General features: G+C 67.5%; 2 protein-coding genes across 3 annotated transcripts; one reads left to right on the top strand and one right to left on the bottom strand.

Moving 5' to 3' along the window:
* Positions 1–352: 352 nt before the first annotated feature.
* PRKCSH (PRKCSH beta subunit of glucosidase II) lies at positions 353–15,757 on the bottom strand. 2 transcript variants are annotated; one of them, XM_071800712.1, is made up of 17 exons: positions 15,594–15,757; positions 14,907–15,004; positions 13,114–13,230; positions 12,932–13,027; positions 11,082–11,139; positions 9,823–9,940; positions 8,194–8,323; positions 7,486–7,561; positions 7,322–7,400; positions 7,148–7,234; positions 6,750–6,887; positions 6,567–6,651; positions 4,916–4,985; positions 4,483–4,572; positions 3,255–3,329; positions 3,061–3,160; positions 353–1,205 (listed from the first exon to the last, which is right to left on the bottom strand). In XM_071800712.1, exons 1-17 carry the CDS (start codon positions 15,740–15,742, stop codon positions 1,068–1,070), a joined length of 1,704 nt encoding a protein of 567 aa, XP_071656813.1. In that variant the 5' UTR covers positions 15,743–15,757; the 3' UTR covers positions 353–1,067. The 2 variants fall into 2 exon arrangements, with proteins under 2 accessions (XP_071656813.1, XP_071656814.1); XM_071800713.1 differs by having other exon boundaries at positions 7,486–7,558.
* A 1,966-nt stretch (positions 15,758–17,723) lies between these two features.
* Positions 17,724–25,070, top strand: LOC139825962 (uncharacterized). Its single transcript, XM_071800631.1, has 7 exons — positions 17,724–17,774; positions 18,032–18,709; positions 18,942–19,079; positions 20,403–20,536; positions 22,381–22,663; positions 23,821–23,869; positions 24,106–25,070. The coding sequence occupies exons 1-7, from the start codon at positions 17,724–17,726 to the stop codon at positions 24,216–24,218; spliced, it is 1,446 nt and encodes a 481-aa protein (XP_071656732.1). The 3' UTR covers positions 24,219–25,070.
* Positions 25,071–25,353: the final 283 nt, after the last annotated feature.

The following is a 25,353-nucleotide window of genomic DNA, read 5'->3' as shown; positions in this document are numbered from 1 at the left end:
CATTTTGGGTTCATTTCGGGCTCATTTCGGGTTAATTTTGGGTTCATTTCAGGTTCATTTTGGGTTCATTTTGGGTTCGAGTTCATTTATCGGGGTTCATTTGGGGCTCATTTCAGGTTAATTTTGGGTTCATTTCGGGTTAATTTTGGGTTCATTTCAGGTTAATTTTGGGTTCATTTCGGGCTCATTTTGGGTTAATTTCGGGTTAATTTTGGGTTCATTTTGGGTTAATTTTGGGCTCATTTCGGGTTAATTTCAGGTTCATTTTGGGTTAATTTTGGGTTCATTTCGGGTTAATTTTGGGTTCATTTCAGGTTAATTTTGGGTTAATTTTGGGTTCATTTATGGTTCATTTTGGGTTCGAGTTCATTTATTTGGGTTCATTTCGGGCTCATTTTGGGTTCATTTCGGGTTCATTTTGGGTTTGAGTTCATTTATTGGGGTTCATTTCGGGTTGATTTCAGGCTCATTTTGGGTTCATTTCAGATTCATTTTGGGTTCATTTCAGGTTCATTTCTTGGGGTGTATTTTGGGTTCATTTCAAGTTCATTTTGAGTTCATTTCTCAGGGCTCATTTCAGGTTCATTTGGGGTTAATTTTGGGTCCATTTCAGGTTCATTTCAAGTCCATTTCTGGGGGGGTCTCTTAGGTTTTATTTCTCAGGGTTCACTTCTTCCCCCCACCCCATCTCCCCCCCACAGGGACCCCATTTTGGGGGGGGGGGCACATTGTCTTCCCCCCCCGGCTCAGTCACAATATCCCATCACATATGTGTCCCCCCCCCCTAAAAAACACCCCCCCAGGGTCCTGCTTGTGGTCCCTTGAGGTCCTGGTAGGGAAACTGAGGCAGGGACGGTGTTGTCACCCCCCCAAAAAGAGGGACCCCCCCTCCACACCCCCAAAAAGAGGGACCCCCCTTGGGGACCACAGCAATGGGGATGGACCCCTTGAGCGAACGGTTCGACCCCCCCAATGGGGAAACTGAGGCACGTGTGGATCGGGGGGGTCCGTGGGAGGTTGGGGGGGGTCCTGTGGGGGTGGGGGGGGCCGGGCGGGGGTCCCCGGGGTCAGAGCTCGTCGTGGTCGTCGTGCGCGGGGGGGGGCGCGCGGCAGGCGGCCGGCGTCACCAGCTCCATCAGGTACTCGCAGCGGCTCGGCTCCGTGGTGGCCGTCACCGCCGTCTCCGTCCCGCACGACAGCTTCACCTGAGCCACGGGGGGGTCAGTGGGGAGGGGGACACCAACATCCCCCGGGGATGGGGGGGACACCCCCACGGGGGACATGGGACATAGCCCAGGGATGGGGATACCCCCTAGGGGACATGGGACATACCCCGGGGACATGGGACATACCCCAGGGATGGGGACATGGGACGTACCCCAGGGATGGGGACATCCCGCCAGGGGACATGGGGATGCCCCCTGGGGACATTGGACATACCCCAGGGACATGGGACACCCCCCTGGGGCACATGGGACATAGCCCAGGGATGGGGACACCCCCCAGGGACATAGGGACACCCCCGAGGGCATGGGATGTACCCCAGGGATGGGGACATCCCGCCAGGGGACATGGGGATACCCCCGCAAGGGACAGGGACACACCCCGGGGACATGGGACATACCCGAGGGATGGGGATACCCCCCGGGGACATGGGGGCACCCCCCGGGATGGGGACACCCCCTAGGGGACATGGGACACACCCCGGGGACATGGGACATAGCCCAGGGATGGGGATACCCCCCAGGGACATGAGGCACCCCAAGGGGATGGGGACATCCCACCAGGGGACATGGGGCACCCCCCAGGGATGGGGACACCCCCCGGGGACATGGGACATAGCCCAGGGAGGGGGACACCCCCCAGGGGACATGGGGCACCCCAAGGGGATGGGGGCGCCCCCCAACCAAGGGACATAGGACACCCCCCAGGGGACATGGGGGCACCACCCCCAAGGATGGGGACACCCCAGGGGACCCCAAAGGTGACAAGGACACCCCATGAGGATGGGGACACCTTAGTGGATTCCTAAGGGGACAGGGACACCCCATGGGATGGGGACACTTCAGGGGACCCCAAAGGGGACAAGGACACCCCATGAGGATGGGGACACCCTAGTGGATTCCTAAGGGGACAGGGACACCCCATGGGATGGGGACACCCCAGGGGACCCCAGGGGACTCCTAAGAGGACAAGGACACCCCAGGGGACCCCAAAGGTGACAAGGACACCCCATGAGGATGGGGACACCCTAGTGGATTCCTAAGGGGACAGGGACACCCCATAGGATGGGGACACCTCAGGGGACCCCAAAGGGGACAAGGACACCCCATGAAGATGGGGACACCCCAGGGGACCCCAAAGGGGACAAGGACACCCCATGAGGATGGGGACACCCTAGTGGATTCCTAAGGGGACAGGGACACCCCATGGGATGGGGACACCCCAGGGGACCCCAAAGGGGACAAGGACACCCCAGGGGACCCCAAAGGTGACAAGGACACCCCATGAGGATGGGGACACCCTAGTGGATTCCTAAGGGGACAGGGACACCCCATGGGATGGGGACACCCCAGGGGACCCCAAAGGGGACAAGGACACCCCATGAAGATGGGGACACCCCAGGGGACTCCTAAGAGGACAAGGACACCCCAGGGGACCCCAAAGGTGACAAGGACACCCCATGAGGATGGGGACACCCTAGTGGATTCCTAAGGGGACAGGGACACCCCATAGGATGGGGACACCTCAGGGGACCCCAAGGGGACAGGGACATCCCAGGAGGATGGGGACACCACCCCAGGGGGCAACAACACTGTGGGAAGATGGGGGGGACCCCAAAGGGGACAGGGACACCCCATGGGATGAGGACACCCAAAGGGGACAAGGACACCCCAAGGGGACAGTGACACTGCGGGAGGGTTGGGTGACACCGCTGGGGGACAGGGCCACCCCCTTTGCAGGGGTTGCGGGGACTCTGGGGCACCCAGGGCCAAGAACACAACACGGGGGTGTTGGGGACAGCCCAGGGGACACTTGGGGACACTTGGGGACAGTCACCGTGGTGGCGCGGTTGGGTCCCTGCCAGCATCCCGTCCCATGCTCGTACTTCATGGTGCTGAACCGATCGTGCTCGGGGCCGGCCCAGGCGCCCCACGTCCTGGGAGGGGGGGGGGACACACGGGGACATTTGGGGGGACATTGGGGACACAGAGTCCCCGCGGGGTCCCCAGGGGGTCCCCGTGTCCCCTCACCCCAGGTTGGTTTCGGCGCCGCCGTGTTTGGGTTTCTGGGAGACGCGTTTGAAGGGGCAGAGGCGGTAGATGTACCTGGGGGGGACACACGGTGACGGGGGGGGACACGGGACCCCCAACACCCCCCGTGTCCCCCAGAACCAGCCCCATGGCCCCGCCTGTCCCCAGTGTCCCCAATGTCCCCACATGCCCCCCATACCCCCCCAATATCCCCATTACCCCCTTGTAACCCCCCCCACCCCAAACCCACCCATGTCCCCATTACTCCCCTTGTGACCCCCCCCATGTCCTCCCCTGACCCCAGTGCCCCCCAATGTCCCCATAACCCCCCCATGACCTCCCCTGGCCCCAGAGCCCCCCAATGTCCCCATAACCCCCCCATGACCTCCCCTGACCCCAGAGCCACCCAATGTCCCCATTACCCCCCTTGTGACCCCCCCCATATCCCCCCCACCCAGAGCCCCCCAATGTCCCCATTACCCCCCCCATGATCCCCCCAAGTCCCCCCCTGACCCCAGAGCCCCCCAATGTCCCCATAACCCCCAGTGACCCCTTCATGTCCCCCCCACCCCAGAGCCCCCCAATGTCCCCATTACCCACCCCGTGATCCCCCCAAGTCCACCCCTGACCCCAGAGGCACCCAATGTCCCCATTACCCCCTTGTGACCCCCCAAGTCCCCCCCTGACCCCAGAGCCCCCCAATCTCCCCATTACCCCCCCTGTGACCCCCACTATGTCCCCCCCCACCCAGAGCCCCCCATGTTCCCATGACCCCCACTGTGATCCCCCCATGTCACCCATACCCCCCCAAGCACCCCAATATCTCCATACCTGGTCCTCTATGACCCCCCCATGTCCCCCACTATCCCCATTACCCCCCCATGACCCCCATACCACCCCCCCCAAAACCCCAATGTCCCCATACCTGGTCCCCTATGACCCCCCCATGTCCCCCACTATCCCCATTACCCCCCCATGACCCCCATACCACCCCCCCCAAAACCCCAATGTCCCCATACCTGGTCCCCTATGACCCCCACATGTTCCCCAGTGTCCCCATTACTCCCTGTGACCCCCCCATATCCCCCCCACCCCAGAGCCCCCGTATGTCCCCATTACCCCCCACATCCCCCTGTACCCCCATCCCCAAGTCCCCTGGTGTCCCCCACTATGTCCCCTGTCCCCCTGACCCCCCCGGCCCCCCCAAATCCCCCGGGCCCCCCCTCACTCGCTGGTCCCCAGTTCATAGCACTGGTTGTAGAGATACGAGAACTCCCCCTCGGGCCCGAAATCAAAGGCCAATTCCTGCTCCAGGGCCCTGCAAAATGGGTGGGTGGGGGGGTCACAAACATAGGGGGACCCCCCCAGATCCCCCCCTGCACCTCCAGACCCCCCCACACCCCCAGGTCCCCCCAACACCCCAACCTGGGGGGGAACTGAGGCACCAAAGGGGAAACTGAGGCATTAAAGGGGAAACTGAGGCACAGAGGGGGATGTAAAGGTGCTCACCCCCCCACCTCAAAATAAAGGGGTTTGGGGGGTGTTTCCCCCCCAATTAGAGGTTTTGGGGTGTCTGCCCCCCCCCCAGGATGGTTTTGGGGTGTCCCCGCCCCACTCAGTGGGAGGGGAGGGAGGATTTTGGGGTGCCCCCCCCCCCCAACCTGATGGACTCCTCGGTCTCTTTGAGGGCTCGTTCGGCCTCTTCCAGCTCCTGGCGGGCGCGTTGGGCGGCTGGGGGGGGGCAGGGGGGGTCCCCAAATTGGGAACAGCCCCCCCAGATTGCAAACAGCCCCCCCCGATTGCAAACAGCCCCTCACACCCCCCCAAAAACCAGAGATCCCCATTCTCCCAGTGTTCATAAATTACCCCCCGCCCCGGGACCCCCAAATCTCCCCAGTGACCCCCCAGCCCCCAAAATGCTCCCAGTGTCCCCCCAGGACCCTCAGTCACCATCAAGCCCCCCACAAATCCCAAAGGACCCCCCCCAAACCCCCCCAGGGCCCCCCCAAGACCTTCAGACCCCCCCAACCCCCCAAAACCCCCCCAGGACCCTCAAGGCCCCCCCAAGACCCCCCAAACCCCCTCAGGGCCCCCCCAAGACCTTCAGGCCCCCCCAACCCCCCCCCAGGACCCTCAGGGCACCCCCAGGACCCCGCAAATCCCCCCAGGACCCTCAGGGGCCCCCAAGACCTTCAGGCCCCCCCAACCCCCCCAAACCTCCCCCAGGACCCTCAGGGCACCCCCAGGACCCCCCAAATCCCCCCAGAACCCTCAGGGCCCCCCAAGACCTTCAGGCCCCCCCAACCCCCTCCAAAGCCCCCCAGGACCCTCAGAGCACTCCCAGGACCCCCCAAACCCCCCCTGGACCCTCAAGCCCCCCAAGACCTTCAGGGCCCCCCAACCCCCCCAAACTCCCCCCAGGACCCTCAGAGCACTCCCAACCCCCCCCAACCCCCCCCCAGGACCCTCAGGGCCCCCCCAAGATCTTCAGGCCCCTCAAACCCCCCCAACTCCCCCAGGACCCTCAGGGCCCCCCCAACCCCCCCCAGGACCCTCAGGGCCCCCCCAAGACCTTCAGGTCCCCCCAAAACCCCCCCAGGGCCCTCAGGGCACCCCCAGGACCCTCAGGGCCCCCCAAGACCTTCAGGATCCCCCAAACCCCCAAAACCGCCCCCCGGACCCTCAGAGCACCCCCAGGACCCCCCAAACCCCCCCCAGGACCCTCAGTGCCCCCCAAGACCTTCAGGGCCCCCCAACCCCCCCAAACCCCCCCAGGACCCTCAGGGCCCCCCTAAGACCTTCAGGCCCCCCCAGGGCACTCCCAGGACCCTCAGGGCCCCCCAAGACCTTCAGGCCCCCCCAACCCACCAAAACCCCCCCCAGGACCCTCAAGGCACCCCCAGGAACCCCCAAATCTCCCCAGGACCCTCAGGGCCCCCCAAGACCTTCAGGCCCCCCCAACCCCCAAAAAACCCCCAGGACCCTCAGGGCCCCCCTAAGACCTTCAGGCCCCCCCAACCCCCCAAAACCGCCCCCAGGACCCCCCAAACCCCCCCAGGACCCTCAGGGCCCCCCAAGACCTTCAGGCGCCCCCAAACCCCCCAAACCCCCCCCCAGGACCCTCAGGGCACCCCCAGGACCCCCCAAACCCCCCCAGGACCCTCCAAACCCCTCCAGGACCCTCAGGGCCCCCTCAAGACCTTCAAGGCCCCCCCAACCCCCCAAAAACCCCCCCAGGATCCCCCCAAGACCTTCAGGCCCCCCCAACCCTCCCCCCCCCAAACCCCCCAGGACCCCCAAACCCCCCCGTACCATCCACCAGGGCCTGGGCGGCCGCGTCGAGGGGGGGCAGCTCCTCAGCCCCCCCCTTTTCCTCGGGGGGCTGCGGGGGGGGCACCTGTGGGGACAGCGGGGTCACCAACCCCCCCATGGCGGGGGGGGGGGGGGGTACAATGTTGGGGGGCCCCCAGTTGTGTGTGTGTCCCCCCCCCAAACCTTCAGCTCCTCCTCGGGGCCTTCGCTCTCCTCCTCTTCCTCCTCCTCCTCTTCGGCCTCATCCTCATCCTCCTCCTCCTCGGGGGGGTTTTCTTCAAGGGGGGGCTCCGGGGGGGGTGGGGGGGGTTCAGTTTGACCCTATGGGTGGTTAGGGGGGGGGGTCAGGTTACCCGGACGCCTGGGTCCCCCCCACCCCGGATGCCTGGGTCCCTCCCTCCCTCCCATGCCTCAGTTTCCCCTTAAAAACTTCACGTAGGTCCTACCCAGATATGGGGGGGTTAGCGACAAAGTGACAGCTCCTGCCCCCCCTAAATAAAACTGGGGACCCTCCTAGAGGTCAAAGACCCCCCCAAAGGTCAGGGGACCCCCCCCAAAGCCAAGGGACCCCCAAAACCCACCTGTGGCCGGTAGCGCTCCCTGAGTGTGGCCCAGAGCCGGTCCCGGAAAGCAGCAGCGTCCAGGGGGGTCGTGTCCCCCATCAACGCCTGGGGGGGGACACAGGGTGGGGGGGGTCACCCTCCCGGACGCCTGGGTCCCCAAAAGCCCCAGGGGGGTGTTCGGGGGGGTCCCACCTGGGCCTCATCCTCCGAGACGGCGCCATCGCCGTCGGTGTCCAGCTCGGGGCGCAGCCGCAGCTCGGCCACTGTCACCCTGGGGGGGACATGGGGTGAGGGGGGGGTCCCCGTGCTGCACCCCCCCCTCCCCAAATTGGGGACCCCCCTTCCCGAACACTCACTGCCCGTCCCCGTCGCTGTCCAGCTCGGCAAAGGCCTCGTCCGCCCGCGCGGCCTCCGCCGCCGCCCGCTGCTCTGCTGGGGGACCCAGGCGTTCGGGAGGGACCCAGGCGTCCGGGAGGGACCCCCCACCCCCTCTTGGGGGGACCCAGGTGTCTGGGAGAGCCCCCCACCCCCTCTTGGCGGGGGGGACCCAGGCGTCCGGGAGAGACACCCCCACCCCCATTAGGGGGGACCCAGGCGTCCAGGAGAGACCCCAACCCCCTCTTGGGGGACCCAGGTGTCCGGGAACCCCTGCATACACCCCAAGATGACCCAGGTATCCAGGGGTCCCCCCCAACCCCCTTCTGGGGGACCCAGGCATCCAGGAGGGACCCCCACCCCTCTTGGGGGGACCCAGGCGTCCAGGGGACCCAGGCGTCCGGCCATCAAGACGACCCAGGTATCCAGGGGTACCCCCACCCCTCCTGGGGGGACCCAGGCGTCCGGGAGAGCCCCCCACCCCTCTTGGGGGGACCCAGGCATCCGGGGGCCCCCCACCCCTCTTGGGGGGGACCCAGGCATCCAGGAGAAGCCCCCCACCCCCCACGGGGAGGACCCAGGCATCCAGGGGTCCCCCACCCCCCACGGGGAAGACCCAGGCATCCAGGGGTCCCCCACCCGTCTTGGGGGGACCCAGGCGTCCGGGGGACCCAGGCGTCCGGCCGTACCCTCTCCCCGGCGCCGCTGCTCCTCCCGGGCCTCTCTCTCGGGTCCCTCCGCCGCCTCCTTGGCCGCCCGCAGGGTCCCCACGCGCTGCTCCAGCCCCCCCCGCGCCTCCTGCAGCCCCCCCAGGCGCTCCTGCGGGGGACAACACTGTCACCCCCCCCTCGGGGACCCCCGAACCCCCCTGGGACCCCCAATTTCCCCCTGGAATCTCTGAATCCCCCCTGGGAACTCCAAACCCCCCAGGGACCCCCAAATCCCCCTGGGATCCTCAAACCCCACCAGGGACCCTCGAACCCCCCTGGGACCCCCGAACCTCCCTGGAACCCCCAAACCCCCCCTGGGACCCCCAAACCCCCACTGGAACCCCCAAACCCTCCCTGGTAACCCCAAACCTCCCTGGGATCCCCAAATCCCCCCATGGAGCCCAGAACCCCCCCTGGAACCCCCAAACCCCCCTGGGACCCCCAAACCCCCACTGGAACCCCCGAACCCCCCCATGGACCCCTAAATGACCCCAGGGACCCCCAAATTCCCCCTGGGACCCCCAAACCCCACCAGGGACCCTTGAACCCCTCCGGGAACCCCCGAACCCCCCTGGGACCCCCAAACCCCCCTGGGACCCCTGAATCCCCCCTGGGAACCCCAACCCCCCCTGGGACCCCCAAAGCCCCCCCTAGAACCCCCAAACCCCCCTGGGACCCCCAAACCCTCCCTAGGACACCTAAATCCCCCCATGGAGCCCCTGAATCCCCCTGGGACCCCCAAATCTCCCTGAGAACCCTGAACCCCCTCGGGACCCCTAAATCCCCGCATGGACCCCCAAACCCCCCTGGTACCCTCAAATCCCCCCTGGTACCCCCATACCCTCCCGGGACCCCCAAACCCTCCCTGGGAACCCTGAACCCCACCAGGGACCCTCAAACCCTCCTGGAACCCCCAAACCCCCCTGGGACCCCCAAACCTCCCTGAGAACCCCAAACCCCTCCAGGAGCCCCCTATACCCCCACAGGACCCCCTAGACCCCTCCAGGACCCCCCTAAATCCCCCCCAAGACCCCCCTAAACCCCTCCAGGACCCCCCTAAACCACCCCAGGACCCCCCTAACCCCCCACCCAGGACCCTCAAGGCTCCTCAGGACCCCCCTAAATCCCTCCAGGACCCCCCTAAATCCCCCCCAAACCCCTCCAGGACCCCCCTATACCCCCACAGGACCCCCTTAGATCCTCCCAGGACCCCCCTAAACTGCCCCCCAGGACCCTCAAGGCTCCTTAGGACCCCCCTAAAGCCCCCCAGGACCCCCCTAGACCCCCCCCCAGGACCCTCAAGGCTCCTCAGGACCCCACCAAACCCCTCCAGTACCCCCCTAGATGCCCCCCAAGACCCCCCTAAACCCCTCCAGGACCCCTCTAGATCCTCCCAGGACTCCCCTAAACTGCCCCCCAGGACCCTCAAGGCTCCTCAGGACCCCCCTAAAGCCCCCCAGGATCCCCCTAAATCCCCCTCAAACCCCTCCAGGACCCCCCCAAACCCCTCCAGGACCCCCCTAAATCCCCCCCAAACCCCTCCAGGACCCCCCCAAACCCCTCCAGGACCCCCCTAAACCCCTCCAGGACCCCCCCCGGCCCCATTACCTCCTTGTCCTTCCTGGCGGCCGCTGCCTCCCGCACCAGCTGCTCCCGCAGCGCGAACCCCTCCTGGGCCACCTGCGCCAGGCGCTGCTGCTGCTCCCGCTCCCGCCGGCCCCGCTCCCTGGGCGGGGGGGGTCCCCAAATAGTGACACCCCCCCCAGACACCAATATACCCTCCCCAGACACCAATATACCCCCCAAACACTGACACCCCCCCTCCAGACACCAATATACCCCCTCAAACACTGACACCCCCCCTGGACACCAACAACCCCCCCAAACAGCCAACAACCCCCCCAGACCCCAACAACCCCCCCAGACCCCAACAACCCCCCCAAACAGCCAACAACCCCCCCAGACCCCAACAACGCTCCCCAGACCCCCAACACCCCCCCCAAACACCCAACAACCCCCCCAGACTGCAACAACCCCTCCAGACTCACAACAACACCCCCCAAACACTGACACCCCCCCCAGACCCAACAACCCCCCAAAAGCCCCAACAACCCCCCTGGACCCCCAATAAGTCCCCAGACCCACAACAACCCCCCCGGACCCCAGCAACCCCCCCAGACCCACAACAACCTCCCCCAAACACTGACACCCCCCCCCCCCAGACCCAACAACCCCCAAAAGCCCCAACAAACCCCCTGGACCCCCAACAAGTTCCCAGACCCCAACAACCCCCCCAGACCCCCACCCCTCCCCCCCAGACCCCCAACAACGCCCCCTGGACCCCCAACAAAACCCCCAGATCCCAACAACCCCCCCAGACCCCCAAAAACCCCCCCAGACCCACAACAACCCCCCAGACCTCAACAAATCCCCCAGACCCTCAACAACCCCCCCCAGACCCCAACAAAACCCCCAGACCCACAACAACCCCCCCAGACTCATAACACCCCCCCCAGACCCACAACAACCCCTCTGGACCCCCAACCCCCCCCCCCAGACCCCAACAACCTCCCCAGACCCCCAACAAAACCCCCAGATCGAAACAACCTCCCCCAGACCCCCAACAAAACCCCCAGACCCAAACAACCCCCCCCAGACCCCCAACAAAACCCCCAGACCCAAACAACCCCCCCCAGACCCCCAACAATCCCCCAGACCCCCAACAACCCCCCCAGACCCCCAAAAACCCCCCCAGACCCACAACAACCTCCCCAGACCCACAACAAAACCCCCCAGACCCCAACAACCCCCCCAGACCCCAACAACCCCCCCAGTGCTCCCAGTCCCCCCCAGTCCCCCCAGTTTACCTGCAGGTGTTCTCGCAGTTGGTGCCGCTGTCGTATTCGTCGGTGCCATCACAGCAATCTGGGGGGGCCGGGGGGGGTCAGCACCCCAATAACCCCCCCAGGGCCCCAATAACCCCCTCTGGGACCCCAAAACCTCATGGACACCCCTAGAAAACCCCCGGTGACCCCAAAACCTCCCCCCAAGGCCCCTAAGGGACCTTTCTGCCCCCCACCCTGACCTTAAAAACCTTTGGGGGGCCCTCAGACCCCCCCAGGAGCCTGAGACCCCCCCAGTGCCACCCTGACCCCCCTCAACCCCATTTCCCCCCACAGCCCCACCCTTTGAGACCCCCCCAGGACCCCAAAACCTCCCCAAAGTCCCCTCAGGGTCCTTCCTGTGTCCCCCATGAACCCCCAAACCATTGGGGGGCCCCCAGACCCCCTCAGGAAGCTGAGACCCCCCCCAGTGCCACCCCAACCCCCCCAGACCCACCCTTTGAGACCCCTCAGGAACCCCAAAACCTCCCCAAAGTCCCCTCAGGCACCTTCCTGTGTCCCCCCCTCACCCCACAGAGTTTTGGGGGCCCCCAGACCCCCCCAGGAAGCCAAGAACCCCCCAGAAGTGCCACCGTGACTCCCCCGGACCCACCCTTTGAGACACCCCCAGGACCCCAAAAGTCCCCCCCCAGGGACCCCAAAACCTCCCCCAAAGTCCCCTCAGGGTCCTTCCTGTGTCCCCCATGACCCCACAAACCTTTGGGGGGCCCCCAGACCCCCCCAGGAATCCAAGACCCCCCCCCCAGTGCCACCCTGGCTCCCCCAGGACCTCATTGCCCCCAAGACCCCACCAGGACCCCAAAACCTCCCCCAAAATTCCCTCAGGGTTCTTCCTGTGTCCCCCACGACCCCACAAACCTTTGGGGGCCCCCAGACCCCCCCAGGAAGCCAAGACCCCCCCAGAAGTGCCACCGTGACCCCCCCGGACCCACCCTTTGAGACCCCTCAGGAACCCCAAAACCTCCCCAAAGTCCCCCCGTGGGGACCCCAAAACCTCCCCCAAAGTCCCCTCAGGCACCTTCCTGTGTCCCCCCCTCACCCCACAGTTTTGGGGGCCCCCAGACCCCCCCAGGAAGCCAAGACCCCCCCAGAAGTGCCACCGTGACTCCCCCGGACCCACCCTTTGAGACCCCCCCAGGACCCCAAAAGTCCCCCCCCAGGGACCCCAAAACCTCCCCCAAAGTCCCCTCAGGGTCCTTCCTGTGTCCCCCATGACCCCACAAACCTTTGGGGGGCCCCCAGACCCCCCCAGGAATCCAAGACCCCCCCCCCAGTGCCACCCTGGCTCCCCCAGGACCTCATTGCCCCCAAGACCCCACCAGGACCCCAAAACCTCCCCCAAAATTCCCTCAGGGTCCTTCCTGTGTCCCCCACGACCCCACAAACCTTTGGGGGCCCCCAGACCCCCCCAGGAAGCCAAGACCCCCCCAGAAGTGCCACCGTGACCCCCCCCGACCCACCCTTTGAGCCCCCCCAGGACCCCAAAACCTCCCCAAAGTCCCCCCCTGGGGACCCCAAAACCTCCCCAAAGTCCCCTCAGGGACCTTCTTGTATCCCCCATGAACCCCCAAACCGTTGGGGGGCCCCCAGACCCCCCCAGGAATCCAAGACCCCCCCAGTGCCACCATGACCCCCCCAGGACCTCACTGCACCCCAGAGCCCCCACCCACCCTTGGGACCCCAAAACCTCCCCCAAGTCCCCTCAGGGTCCTTCCTGTGTCCCCCATGAACCCCCAAACCATTGGGGGGCCCCCAGACCCCCCCAGGAAGCCAAGCCCCCCCCAAAAGTGCCACCGTGACCCCCCCGGACCCACCGCAGATGCCGTCGTTGACGTGTGCAGAGGGGATGCTGTGGGGCCGGTACCCGGCGTTGGTGCAGTGGAAGTGGCCGTTGGGACACGCGGCCGTCCCTGGGGGGGACACGGGACACACCGGGGGGGTCACCTGGATATCGGGGTCCCCTGGGGGGGTCCCCGCGATCCGGGGGGGGCCTCACCGGGCTCGTCGGAGCCGTCGCGACAGTCGCAATAGTCGTCGTTGACCCAGGAGAAGGAGATGGTGGCCGAGCCATCCAGGCAGGTGAAGGGACCCGAGGGCTCGTAGAAGTGGAGGTCTGGGGGGGTATGGGATCTATAGGGGGCTGGGGGGGTATGGGATGTATAGGGGGCTGGGGGGGGTATGGGATGCATGGGGGGCTGGGGGGGGTATGGGATGCATGGGGAGGCAAGGGATCTATAGAGGTCTGGGGGGGTATGGGACCTATGGGGGGCTGAGGGGGTATGGGATCTATAGGGGGCTGAGGGGGTATGGGATCTATAGGGGGCTGAGGGGGGTACGGGATGTATGGGGAGGCAAGCGATCTATAGAGGTCTGGGGGGGTATAGGATCTATAGAGGGTTGGGGGTGTATGCAGTCTATAGGAAGCTGAGGAGGATATGGGATGTATGGGGGGGGCAAGGGATCTATAGAGGTCTGGGGGGGGTATAGGATCTATAGGGGGCTGGGGGGGTATGTGACCTAGAGGGGGCTGGGAGGTATGGGACCTATAGGGGACTGGGGGGTATGGGACCAATAGGGGGCTGAGAAGGGTATGGGAGGTATGGGGGGGTATGGCATTTATGGGGGGCTAGGGGGTATGGGATCTATAGGTGGCTGAGGGGGATATGGGATGTATGGGGGGGCACGGGATCTATAAAGGTCTGGGGGAGGTATGGCATCTATAGGGGGTTGGGGGGGGTTATGGGATCTATAGGGGCGTGGGGGCGCAGGAAATATATAGGGGGCTGAGAGGGTATGGGATCTATAGGGGGCTGAAGGGGTATGGGATCTATAGGGGGCTGAGAGGGGCATGGGACGTATGAGGGGGGCAAGGGATCTATAGAGGTCTGGGGGGTTATGGGATCTATAGGGGGCTGGGGTATGGGATCTATGGGGGGGCAGGGGATGTATAGAAGGGTTGGGGGATGTACGGGGGAGCAAGGTGGGGAGTGATGTATGGGGGGTCAGGGGATGTATGGGGGCAGTCATGGGGTCTATGGGGGGGTCAGGGGATGTATGGGAAGGTCAGGGGATGTATAAGGGGGTCGGGGGGGGTCAGGGGATGTATGGGGGGTCAGGGGATGTATGGGAAGGTCAGGGGGTGTATGGGGGGGTCAGGGGGTGTATGGGGGGTCAGGGGGTGTCTGGGGGGGTCATGGGGTGTATGGGGGGTCAGGGGGTGTATGGGGGGTCATGGGGTGTCTGGGGGGTCAGGGGGTGTATGGGGGGTCAGGGGGTGTATGGCGGGTCATGGGGTGTATGGGGGGGTCAGGGGGTGTATGGGGGGTCAGGGGGTGTCTGGGGGGGTCATGGGGTGTATGGGGGGTCATGGGGTGTCTGGGGGGTCAGGGGGTGTATGGCGGGTCATGGGGTGTATGGGGGGGTCATGGGGTGTATGGAGGATCAGGGGATGTATGGCGGGTCATGGGGTGTATGGGGGGTCAGGGGGTGTATGGGGGGTCATGGGGTGTCTGGGGGGTCAGGGGGTGTATGGGGGGTCAGGGGGTGTATGGCGGGTCATGGGGTGTATGGGGGGGTCATGGGGTGTATGGAGGATCAGGGGATGTATGGCGGGTCATGGGGTGTATGGGGGGTCAGGGGGTGTATGGGGGGGTCAGGGGGTGTATGGCGGGTCAGGGGGTGTATGGGGGGTCAGGGGGTGTATGGCGGGTCAGGGGGTGTATGGCGGGTCAGGGGGTGTATGGGGGGTCAGGGGGTGTATGGCGGGTCAGGGGGTGTATGGGGACTCACTGGACAGGGACACCCCGCGGGGCCGCGTCACCTCCACAGTGCCCGGCAGCACCGGCGGCACCAGCAGCATCATCACCAGGGGCAGCATGGCGGGGGGGCTGGGGGGCAGAGACCCTATAGATCTCCTATAGACCTCCCCAGAGATCCCCATATAGAGCTTGGCTACGCCCCCTGGGGGTTCTTCCCGCCCCAGCATCTCCTGCATCCCCCCAGGGAACTCTATAGACCCCCCAGATCCTCTATAGACCCCCCTGGGCTCCCTATAGCCCCCACCAGGGTCCCTATAGATCCCCTCAGGGTCCATAGAAGCACCCCAAGGTCACCTACTGGCACCCCCACATCCCCTATAGACACCCCCAAGTCTCCTATAGACATCCCCATGTCCCCTATAGACACCCCCAGGTTCCCTATAAGCCCCCCCAGGTCCCCTATAGACCCCCTCAGCTCCCCTGCTGCCCCTCCCCGAGTCCCCCATACACCCCCCTACACCCTATAGGACCCCAGAGCCCCCCGCAAGGGTCCCCTATAGACCCCCCAGGACCCCCCACATGTCCGCCACGCCCCCCTATAGGCCGCCCCAGTCCCCATTAGCCCCCTCCAAATCACCCATAGGCCCCCCCAGGTTCCCTATAGACCCCCCCAGGTCCCCTATAGATCCCCCCGGTCCCCTATAGGACCCCCCGGTACCGCGCGGCCGGTCCAGGGTCCACACGGCGGAACCGGAAGCGCCGGGGGAGGAACTTCCTGTCGCGCCACGCGCGGTGGCCGCGTACGGCCGCCGCTGCCATCTTGAGTGTGGCGGCCCCCGCTGGTCTTGCCCTGCTGGGCGCCGCCATCTTGAGTGTGGCGACGCAGCCAATGGGCCGCAGCGCGTCCGGTTGCCATAGAGACAAGGGTGCGGCGGGAGCTGGGCCAACACGTGTGTGCGGGGCGGGGGAGAACTTGGGGGGTACCAAAGGACCCCTGGGGGGTGCGGACCCCCTCTCTGACCCCATGGCGGCCCCTCGCTGCCCCCCCCGGCCGCCGCTGCCCCCCCGAGGGACGGGCCAGGGCGCAGGTATGGGGAGGGATTTGGGGGGCCGGGGGGCGTCTGGGGGGTGCGGGGGGGTCTGAGTTTTTGCCCCCCCAGCTCCCCTCTCCGCCCGGGAGCTGCGGGCCCAGCACCGGCAGCTGCAGCGGGACCTGGCGCAGGCGCTGACGGTGGGTGAGACCCCCCCGGGACGCCCAGACCCCCTGGGTGACCCCCCCCGGGTGACTCCCCCCTTGACCCCGCAGGGTGACGAGGGGACCCTGCTGGAGCTGCTGCGGCGGCGCCCCGAGGGCCGGGAGCTGCTGCGCCTGCAGGAGCGCGGGGTGAGGGGTCAGGGGTCACGGGGGGGGTCACGGGGGGGGAGTCAAGGGGATCACAGGGGTCAGGGGGTCACGGGGGGGGAGGGAGTGGGGGGACCGGGGGGTCACATGGGCCGGGGGGGGGTCACAGGGGTCAGGGGGTCACGGGCGGGAGGGATTCGAGGGGTCACATGGGCCAGGGATCACAGGGGTCAGTGGGTCACAGGGGTCGTGGGGGTCAGAGGGGACCTGGGGGTCTCGGGGGGGAGGGGGTGCCCACCCCCTCCTCATCCCCTCGCCCCCCCCAGCGCGCGCGTTCGCTGCTGTGCGCGCGCCTGTGGCTGCAGCGCCGCCGATTGGACGCGCTGGGCCCCTCCCACCCCGTGGCGGTGCCCCGCCCCCCACCTCCCCCGCGCCCCCCCGCCGCTCCCCAGCACCGGGACCTCGACCGGGAGCAGGTAGGTGCGACCCCCCCATCCCCGCAGTGTTAACCTTAACCATCCCCCCCCCCCCTCCCCGCGCTGTCACCCCCGTGTCCCCGTGTCCCCAGGCGCTGCGGGGGGGGCTGGAGCGGCTGCGGCTTCGCGCGGAGGAGGTGGCGCGGGTGACTGCGCTTTATCGCCGCCTGGGGGTGCACCTGCAGGTGAGCGCCGCACGCCCCGCCCACCGCCCCGAAGCTCCGCCCACAGCCCCGCCCACAGTCTGATCGCACCTCCGCCCACAGTCTGGTCACAGCCCCGCCCAGTCTGGTCACAGCTCCGCCCACAGCCTGATTACAACCCCGCCCAGTCTGGTCACAGCCCCGCCCAGTCTGGTCACAGCCCCGCCCAGTCTGGTCACAGCTCCGCCCACAGCCTGATTACAACCCCGCCCAATCTGTTAACAGCCCCGCCCAATCTGTTAACAGCCCCGCCCAGTCTGGTCACAGCCCCGCTCAGTCTGGTCACAGCCCCGCCCACATCCTGGTCACAGCCCCGCCCACATCCTGGTCACAGCCCCGCCCAGTCTGGTCACAGCTCCGCCCACAGCCTGATTACAGCCCCGCCCACAATCTGCTCACAACTCCGCCCACAGCCTGATTACAGTCCCGCCCAATCTGTTCACAGTCCCGCCCAATCTGTTCACAGTCCCGCCCAATCTGTTCACAGCCCCGCCCACTCTGGTCAGAGCTCCGCCCAGTCTGGTCACAACCCCACCCAATATGCTCACAGCCCCGCCCACAGTCTGCTCACAGCCCCGCCCAATCTGTTCACAGCCCCGCCCAATCTGGTTACAGCCCCACCCACAGTCTGGTCACAGCCACGCCCCCAATCTGCTCACAGCCCCGCCCCCAATCTGCTCACAGCCCCGCCCAGTCTGGTCACAGCCCCGCCCACAGCCTGACTACAGCCCCGCCCACAGTCTGCTCACAGCTCCACCCACAGCCTGATTACAGTCCCACCCAATCTGTTCACAGTCCCGCCCAGTCTGGTCACAGCCCCGCCCAGTATGGTCACAGCTCCGCCCCCAGCCCCGCCCCCAGCCCCTCCCTGCACCCACGTGGGGCCAGGACCCTGACCGGGCTTTGTCACCCCTGGGTGGCACCACCGGGGTCCCTCGGTGTGTCCCCCCTGGGCGGGGATCCCCTTGGTGGGGAGGGGGGATCCCCAGCTGTGTCCCCCCGGGGGGGCGGGGTCACCGTGTGTGTCCCGCGGGTGGGGGTCCCGAGTCCCCCGGGTGTCCCCTGGGCGTCCCCCGGGTGTCCCCTGGGTGTCCCCCGGTTGTCCCCCCGGTGCCGGTGCTGACGGGCCGGGCAGGAGGAGACCGGGGCCGCCCGGGTCCGCCTGGAGCAGCTGGAGGCGGAGCTGGAACGGCGGCGGCGGCAGCTGCGGGACCTGCGGGCCCGGGGGCACCGGGATCGGCCGGTGCCGGGGGAGCAGCCCCGGGACCGGGGGAAGCGACACCGGGACCTGGGAGAGCGATCGGACCGGGGGAAGCAGCCCCGGGACCGGGGGGAGCATCTCCGGGACCTGGAAGAGCGACCGGACCGGGGGAAGCAGCGCCGGGACCGGGGCGAGCAGCACCGGGACCTGGGAGAGCGATCGGACGGGGGGCAGCAGCTCGGGGACCGGGGCGAGCAGTTCCGGGACCTGGGAGAGCGGCACCGGGACCGGGGAGAGCGATCGGACCGGGTGGAGCAGCTCCGGGACCTGGGAGAGCGATCGGACCGGGGGCAGCAGCTCGGGGACCGGGGCGAGCAGCTCCGGGACCTGGGAGAGCGGCACCGGGACCGGGGAGAGCGACCGGACCGGGGAGAGCAGCTCCGGGACCGGGGGGAGCAGCCCCGGGGCCTGGGAGAGCGACCGGACCGCGGGGAGCAGCCCCGGGAGTGGGGGGAGCAGCCCCGGGACCGGGGGCAGCGGCCGGAGCGGCGGCAACCGCGGACACCCGGTCCCCGACACGGGGGGCGCCGGGGGGGGCCCGGCCTGGACAGGGTACGGGGGGGTCCCGTGGGGCTGGGGGGTCCCGGTGTCCCCGGTTTGGGGGGGGAGCGGGGAGACCGGGGGGGTCGGGGAGGAGTTGGGGGGTGTCTGGAGGGGTCTTGGGACATATGGGGGGCACACGGGGGTGGGGGGGGACATGGGGTGGTTCGGGGGTAAGGGGGGGGCTGGGGGGACCTGGGGGTCCCTGTCCCCAACCAGACTGTGCTGTCCCTCTGTCCCCCAGCCCGACCCCCCCCAGGAGACCCCGGAGCAGGGGCAGGAAGGGGGGGACCCCCCCAGTGTCCCCCCGACACCCCCCTCCAGCGCCCCCCCCTCGCCTCCCCCCTGCCTGCCCGACCCCCCCGGCAGCACCAGCCCCCAGGTGAGGACCCAGGCGTCCGGGAACCCCAGGGGTGGGGGGACTCTGCCCCATGGCCCTGTGTCCCCATGTCCCCACATCCTCATGTCCCCCTGTCCCCACATCCTCCTGTTCCCATGTCCCCCTGTCCCCAAGCCCGCCTCCCCATGTCCCCCCATCCCTATGTCCCCTGTCCCCACGACCTTGTCCCCACATCCCCATGTCCTCACACCCGTGTCCCCTGTCCCCACATCCCCCTGCCCATGTCCCCGTGTCCCCTGTCCCCACACCCGTGTCCCTGTGTCCCCTGTCCCCACATCCCCATGTCCCCACACCCACGTCCCCTGTCCCCACATCCCCCTGCCCGTGTCCCCACGTCCCCTGTCCCCACACCCGTGTCCCCGTGTCCCCTGTCCCCACATCCCCCTGCCCATGACCCCGTGTCCCCTGCCCCCACACCCATGTCCCTGTGTCCCCTGTCCCCACATCCCCATGTCCCCACACCCACATCCACTGTCCCCACATCCCCCTGCCCGTGTCCCTGTGTCCCCTGTCCCCACACCCACGTCCACTATCCCCAAACCCCCCCGCCCATGTCCCCGTGTCCCCTGTCCCCACACCCGTGTCCCTGTGTCCCCTGTCCCTACATCCCCATGTCCCCACACCCACGTCCCCTGTCCCCACATCCCCCTGCCCGTGTCCCCGTGTCCCCTGCCCCCACACCCATGTCCCCTATCCCCAAACCCCCCCGCCCATGTCCCCGTGTCCCCTGTCCCCACACCCGTGTCCCTGTGTCCCCTGTCCCTACATCCCCATGTCCCCACACCCATGTCCCCTGTCCCCACATCCCCCTGCCCGTGTCCCCGTGTCCCCTGTCCCCACACCCGTGTCCCTGTGTCCCCTGTCCCCACATCCCCATGTCCCCACACCCACGTCCCCTGTCCCCATGTCCCCCTGCCCGTGTCCCTGTGTCCCGTGTCCCCACACTCATGTCTCCTATCCCCAAACCCCCCTGCCCATGTCCCCGTGTCCCCTGTCCCCACACCCGTGTCCCTGTGTCCCCTGTCCCCACATCCCCATGTCCCCACACCTACGTCCCCTGTCCCCACATCCCCCTGCCCGTGCCCCGTGTCCCCTATCCCCACATCCCCATGTCCCCACACCCGGCCCGTGTCCCGTGTCCCCTGTCCCCACATCCGTGTCCCCTGTCCCCACACCCCGTGCCCCATGTCCCATGTCCCCTGTCCCCACACCCGGCCCATGTCCCGTGTCCCCTGTCCCCACACCCCGTGCCCCATGTCCCATGTCCCCTGTCCCCACACCCGGCCCGTGTCCCGTGTCCCGCAGCGCTCGGTGTCCCCGGCGCTGGCGGCGCTGGCGCAGGGACAGGCGGTGGCCCTGGGACAGCTGCGGGCAGAGGTGACAGCGCTGGAGGAGCAGCTGCAGTGGCTGCGCTATGGCGGGGAGCGGCAGCGGGAGGGGTCAGTGGGGACAGGGTGGGGACAGCAGCGGGGACAGTGGGGTCCCCTGCGTCCCCGTGGATGGGACACTTGGGTCCCATAGGGCCCGGACGCCTGGGTTCCTGTGGGTGGGACAACGTTGGGACACTGGGGTCCCCTGGGGTGGGACACTGGGGTGCTGGGGGACATGGGGGTGGCACTGTCCCCATGTGGGGGTCCCAGCGGGGGGTGACATTGTCCCCACACGGGGGTGTGGGGGTGGTGGGGATGACACTGTCCCCTGGGGTTGCAGGATGGTGGGGGTGACCCTGTCCCTGTCCCCAGGGCAGTGGGGGTGACACTGTGACACTGTGACACTGTGACACTGTGACACTGTGACACTGTGACACTGTGCCCCTGTCCTGGGGTGACCCTGTTCCCAGGGCAATGGGGTGACCCTGTCCCCAGGGTGGTGTGGGTGACCCTGTGTCCCTGTCCCCAGGGTGGTGTGGGTGACACTATTCCCAGGGTGACCCTGTCCCTGTCCCATGTCCCTGTCCCCAGGGTGGTGTGGGTGACCCTGTACCCCCATCCCTAGGGTGACCCTGTGTCCCTGTCCCCAGGGTGGTGTGGGTGACCCTGTACCCCCATCCCTAGGGTGACCCTGTGTCCCTGTCCCCAGGTTGGTGTGGGTGACCCTGTACCCCTGTCCCCAGGGTGACCCTGTGTCCCCATCCCTGTCCCCAGGGCAGTGTGGGTGACCCTGTACCCCTGTCCCCAGGGTGACCCTCTGTCCCCATCCCTGTCCCCAGGGCAGTGTGGGTGACCCTGTCCCCTGTCCCCAGGCTGACCCTGTGTCCCTGTCCCCTGTCCCCAGGGCAGTGTGGGTGACCCTGTACCCCTGTTCCTAGGCTGACCCTGTGTCCCTGTCCCCTGTCCCCAGGGTGGTGTGGGTGACCCTGTGTCCCCATCCCTGTCCCCAGGGTGGTGTGGTGTCCCTGTCCCCAGGGCACTGAGGTGTCTCTGTCCCCTGTCCCCAGGGTGACTCTGTGTCCCTGTCCCCAGGGTGGTGTGGGTGTCCCTGTGTCCCCATCCCTGTCCCCAGGGCAGTGTGGGTGACCCTGTCCCCTGTCCCCAGGGTGACCCTGTGTCCCTGTCCCCTGTCCCCAGGGCAGTGTGGGTGACCCTGTACCCCTGTCCCCAGGGTGACCCTGTGTCCCTGTCCCCTGTCCCCAGGGTGACCCTGTGTCCCCATCCCTGTCCCCAGGGTGGTGTGGGTGTCCCTGTCCCCTGTCCCCAGGGTGGTGTGGGTGTCCCTGTCCCCCGTCCCCAGGGTGACCCTGTGTCCCTGTCCCCAGGGTGGTGTGGGTGTCCCTGTCCCCTGTCCCCAGGGTGGTGTGGGTGTCCCTGTCCCCCGTCCCCAGGGTGACCCTGTGTCCCTGTCCCCAGGGTGGTGTGGGTGTCCCTGTGTCCCCATCCCTGTCCCCCGGGTGGTGTGGGTGACCCTGTCCCCTGTCCCCAGGCTGACCCTGTGTCCCTGTCCCCTGTCCCCAGGGCAGTGTGGGTGACCCTGTCCCCTGTCCCCAGGGCAATGAGGTGTCCCTGTCCCCTGTCCCCAGGGTGACCCTGTGTCCCCATCCCTGTCCCCAGGGTGGTGTGGGTGTCCCTGTCCCCCGTCCCCAGGGTGACCCTGTGTCCCTGTCCCCAGGGTGGTGTGGGTGTCCCTGTGTCCCCATCCCTGTCCCCAGGGCAGTGTGGGTGACCCTGTCCCCTGTCCCCAGGGTGACCCTATGTCCCTGTCCCCCGTCCCCAGGCTGACCCTGTGTCCCCGTCCCTGTCCCCAGGGTGGTGTGGCTGACCCTGTGTCCCCATGTCCCTGTCCCCAGGTCCCGGCGCCGCGCTGCCGACCGTGCCCAGCGGCTGAGCGAGCAGCGGCAGCGCAGGGACAGCGCCCGCCGGGCCCTGGCCGATGTCACCCGGGCTCTGGGCTCGGCCACCGCCGGCCTGGGCCACCTGGTTGGGCAACTGGGCCACCTGGGGCTGGGGGACCCACGGGGGGACCCACGGGGGGACCCGCTGGCCCTGCTGGAGCAGACCCGGGCTGGGCTGGCAGCTCTGCAAAGGGGGCCCCCACGGGCCCTGCGCCCCCCACCCAGCGCCCCATGGCAGGTGGGAGAAATGGGGGGGCCCTGAGGGGGGTCTGGAGGGGGGAACTGAGATGGTTTGGGGGGCCCAACCCTATCTAAGGAGGTCTGGGGGGGGTCAATGAGCTGGGCTGGGGGGCCCTGAGCCCATCTGGGGAAACTTTGGGGGGCTCTGAGGGGGTTTGGGGTGGTCCAGAGTCCATTTGGGGGAGTCTTGGGGGGGCTCTGAGGGGGTTTGGGGGGGCCCTGAGTCCCTTTGGGGAAACTTGGGGGGGCTCTGAGGGGGTTTGGGGGGCCCAACCCCATCTAAGGGGGTGTGGGGGGGAGGTTGATGAGCTGACTTGGGGGGCTCTGATGGTTTGGGGGGGCCCAACCCCATCTAAGGGGGTCGGGGGGGGGTCAATGAGCTGGGTTGGGGGGCCCTGAGCCCATTTGGGGAAGCTTTGGGAGGCTCTGAGGGGGTTTGGGGGGGCCCTGAGTCCATTTGGGGGAATCTTGGGGGGGCTCTGAGGGGGTTTGGGGGGGCCCTGAGTCCATTTGGGGAAACTTGGGGGGGCTCTGAGGGGGTTTGGGGGGGTCCTGAGTCCATTTGGGGGAATCTTGGGGGGGCTCTGAGGGGATTTGGGGGGGTCCTGAGCCCATTTGGGGGAATCTTGTGGGGGCTCTGAGGGGGTTTGGGGGGCCCTGAGTCCATTTGGGGGAATCTTGGGGGGCTCTGAGGGGGTCTGGGGGGGCCCTGAGTCCATTTGGGGGAATCTTGGGGGGGCTCTGAGGGGATTTGGGGGGGCCCTGAGTCCATTTGGGGGAATCTTGGGGGGCTCTGAGGGGGTTTGGGGGGGTCCTGAGCCCATTTGGGGGAGTCTTGTGGGGGCTCTGCGGGGGTTTGGGGGGCCCAACCCATCTAAGGGGGTCTGGGGGGGGTCAATGAGCTGGGTTGGGGGGCTCTGAGCCCATCTGGGGAATCGTGGGGGGGCTCTGAGGGGGTTTGGGGGGCCCAAGCCCATCTAAGGGGGTCTGGGGGGGGTCAATGAGCTGGGTTGGGGACCCCTGAGCCCATCTGGGGGAGTCTTGGGGGGCTCTGAGGGGGTTTGGGGGGGGTCTGGAAGGGGGGAGGGAGACGGTCTAAGGGGCCTTGGGATGAACTGGGGGGGGCCCTGACCCATTTTGGGGCCCCCCCTGCAGCATCTCAGCCGCACCCCCCCTGAGGAGACCCCATCCCACAGCTCTGATGGTGAGGGGGGGGCCAAGGGAGCCTTGGGGGGGCTGGGGGGTCTTTGAGGGGGGGTTGAGTGGTTGATGGGGGTTCTGAGGTTCTTGGGGGGGGGGCATAGGGATTTCGGGAGGATGGGGGGGGCTGTAGGGGTTTGGGGGGGCTGTAGGGGTTTGGGGGGGACTGGGGGGGCTGTAGGGTATTTGGGGGGGTCTGGGGGCCATGGGGCAGCCGTGGGGCTGACACGGGTGCCCCAGAGGACGCCCCCCCCGCCATGGCCCCCCCGTCCCGCGCCGCCATCAAGCGCCAGTCCCGGCTGATCCTGGAGGGGCGGCGGGGGGGGCGGGGGGGGCGGGGCCCCCCCCCGTGATCCCAGTGCCCCCCAGTACCCCCCAGCTGCTCCCAGTGCCCCTCGCTGTCCCTCTGTACCCCCCCAATTGCTCCCAGTATCTCCCAGTGGCCCCCCAGTGTCCCTGTGTCCCCCCCAAGTTGCTCCCAGTGCCCCCTCCTTTCTCCCCGTACCCCCCCCCAGTTGCTTCCAGTATCCCCCAGTATCACCGCAGAGCTCCCAGTGTCCCCCCCAGTTGTTCCCAGTATCTCCCAATGCCCCCCAAGTTGCTCCCAGTCCTCCCAGTGCCCCACAGTTGCCCCCCTGTTGCTCCCAGTGCCCCCCACACCTCCCCACTTGCTCCCAGTGCCCCCCACACCTCCCCACTTGCTCCCAGTGCCCCCCACACCTCCCCACTTGCTCCCAGTGCCCCCCATACCTCCCCAGTTGCTCCCAGTGCTCCCCAGTTGCCCCCAGTGCCCCCCCCACCCCCCCAGTTGCTCCCAGTGCCCCCCATAGCTCCCCAGTGCCCCCCACACCTCCCCACTTGCTCCCAGTGCCCCCCATACCTCCCCAGTGCCCCCCACACCTCCCCAGTTGCTCCCAGTGCCCCCCACTTGCTCCCAGTGTCCCCCAGTTGCTCCCAGTGCCCCCCACACCTCCCCACTTGCTCCCAGTGCCCCCCAGTTGCTCCCAGTGCCCCCCACACCTCCCCACTTGCTCCCAGTGCCCCCCACACCTCCCCACTTGCTCCCAGTGCCCCCCAGTTGCTCCCAGTGCCCCCCACACCTCCCCACTTGCTCCCAGTGCCCCCCACTTGCTCCCAGTGCCCCCCACACCTCCCCACTTGCTCCCAGTGCCCCCAGTTACTCCCAGTCCCCCCCAGTGCCATGTGTGGCCCATTAAAGCCCCCCCAACCCACCCGCCTGTGCTTGGTCTTTGGGGGTCATGGGGGGTGAGAGGATCATTTGGGGGGGCCCCTGTGGGAGGACCCAGGCATCCGGGCCACCCCATTCCCCCCTTCACTCCATAAACAACCCCTCCCCCCCCCGCGGGCCTTATCTGCCCCCCACAGCCCGGGGGGGGCTGGCGCTGGGCCAGGGCCCCACCCGGACGCCTGGGTCCCCATGGAGTGGGGGGGAGGGGGCGGGTCAGGGCTTATCAGCAGGTGGGGGGG

The sequence above is a fragment of the Patagioenas fasciata genome, chromosome 32 (assembly GCF_037038585.1).
Source record: "Patagioenas fasciata isolate bPatFas1 chromosome 32, bPatFas1.hap1, whole genome shotgun sequence".
In the NCBI taxonomy this organism is placed as follows: domain Eukaryota; kingdom Metazoa; phylum Chordata; class Aves; order Columbiformes; family Columbidae; genus Patagioenas; species Patagioenas fasciata.
Note: the sequence above shows the minus strand (reverse complement) of the source record. Positions and strands in the feature narration are given on the sequence as shown.

Excerpts from the sequence above, each read along its gene's own strand:
- PRKCSH (XM_071800712.1), bottom strand. The coding sequence starts at position 15,742 with ATGGCGGCGCCCAGCAGGGCAAGACCAGCGGGGGCCGCCACACTCAAG. Across the intron at positions 13,028-13,113 it reads CGACGGCTCCGACGAGCCCG|GGACGGCCGCGTGTCCCAAC; the intron begins GTGAGGCCCCCC and ends TGTCCCCCCCAG. Across the intron at positions 7,401-7,485 it reads GACAGCGACGGGGACGGGCA|GGTGACAGTGGCCGAGCTGC; the intron begins GTGAGTGTTCGG and ends TGTCCCCCCCAG.
- LOC139825962 (XM_071800631.1), top strand. The coding sequence starts at position 17,724 with ATGGTCACAGCTCCGCCCCCAGCCCCGCCCCCAGCCCCTCCCTGCACC. Across the intron at positions 17,775-18,031 it reads CAGCCCCTCCCTGCACCCAC|GAGGAGACCGGGGCCGCCCG; the intron begins GTGGGGCCAGGA and ends CGGGCCGGGCAG. Across the intron at positions 19,080-20,402 it reads CCGGCAGCACCAGCCCCCAG|CGCTCGGTGTCCCCGGCGCT; the intron begins GTGAGGACCCAG and ends CGTGTCCCGCAG.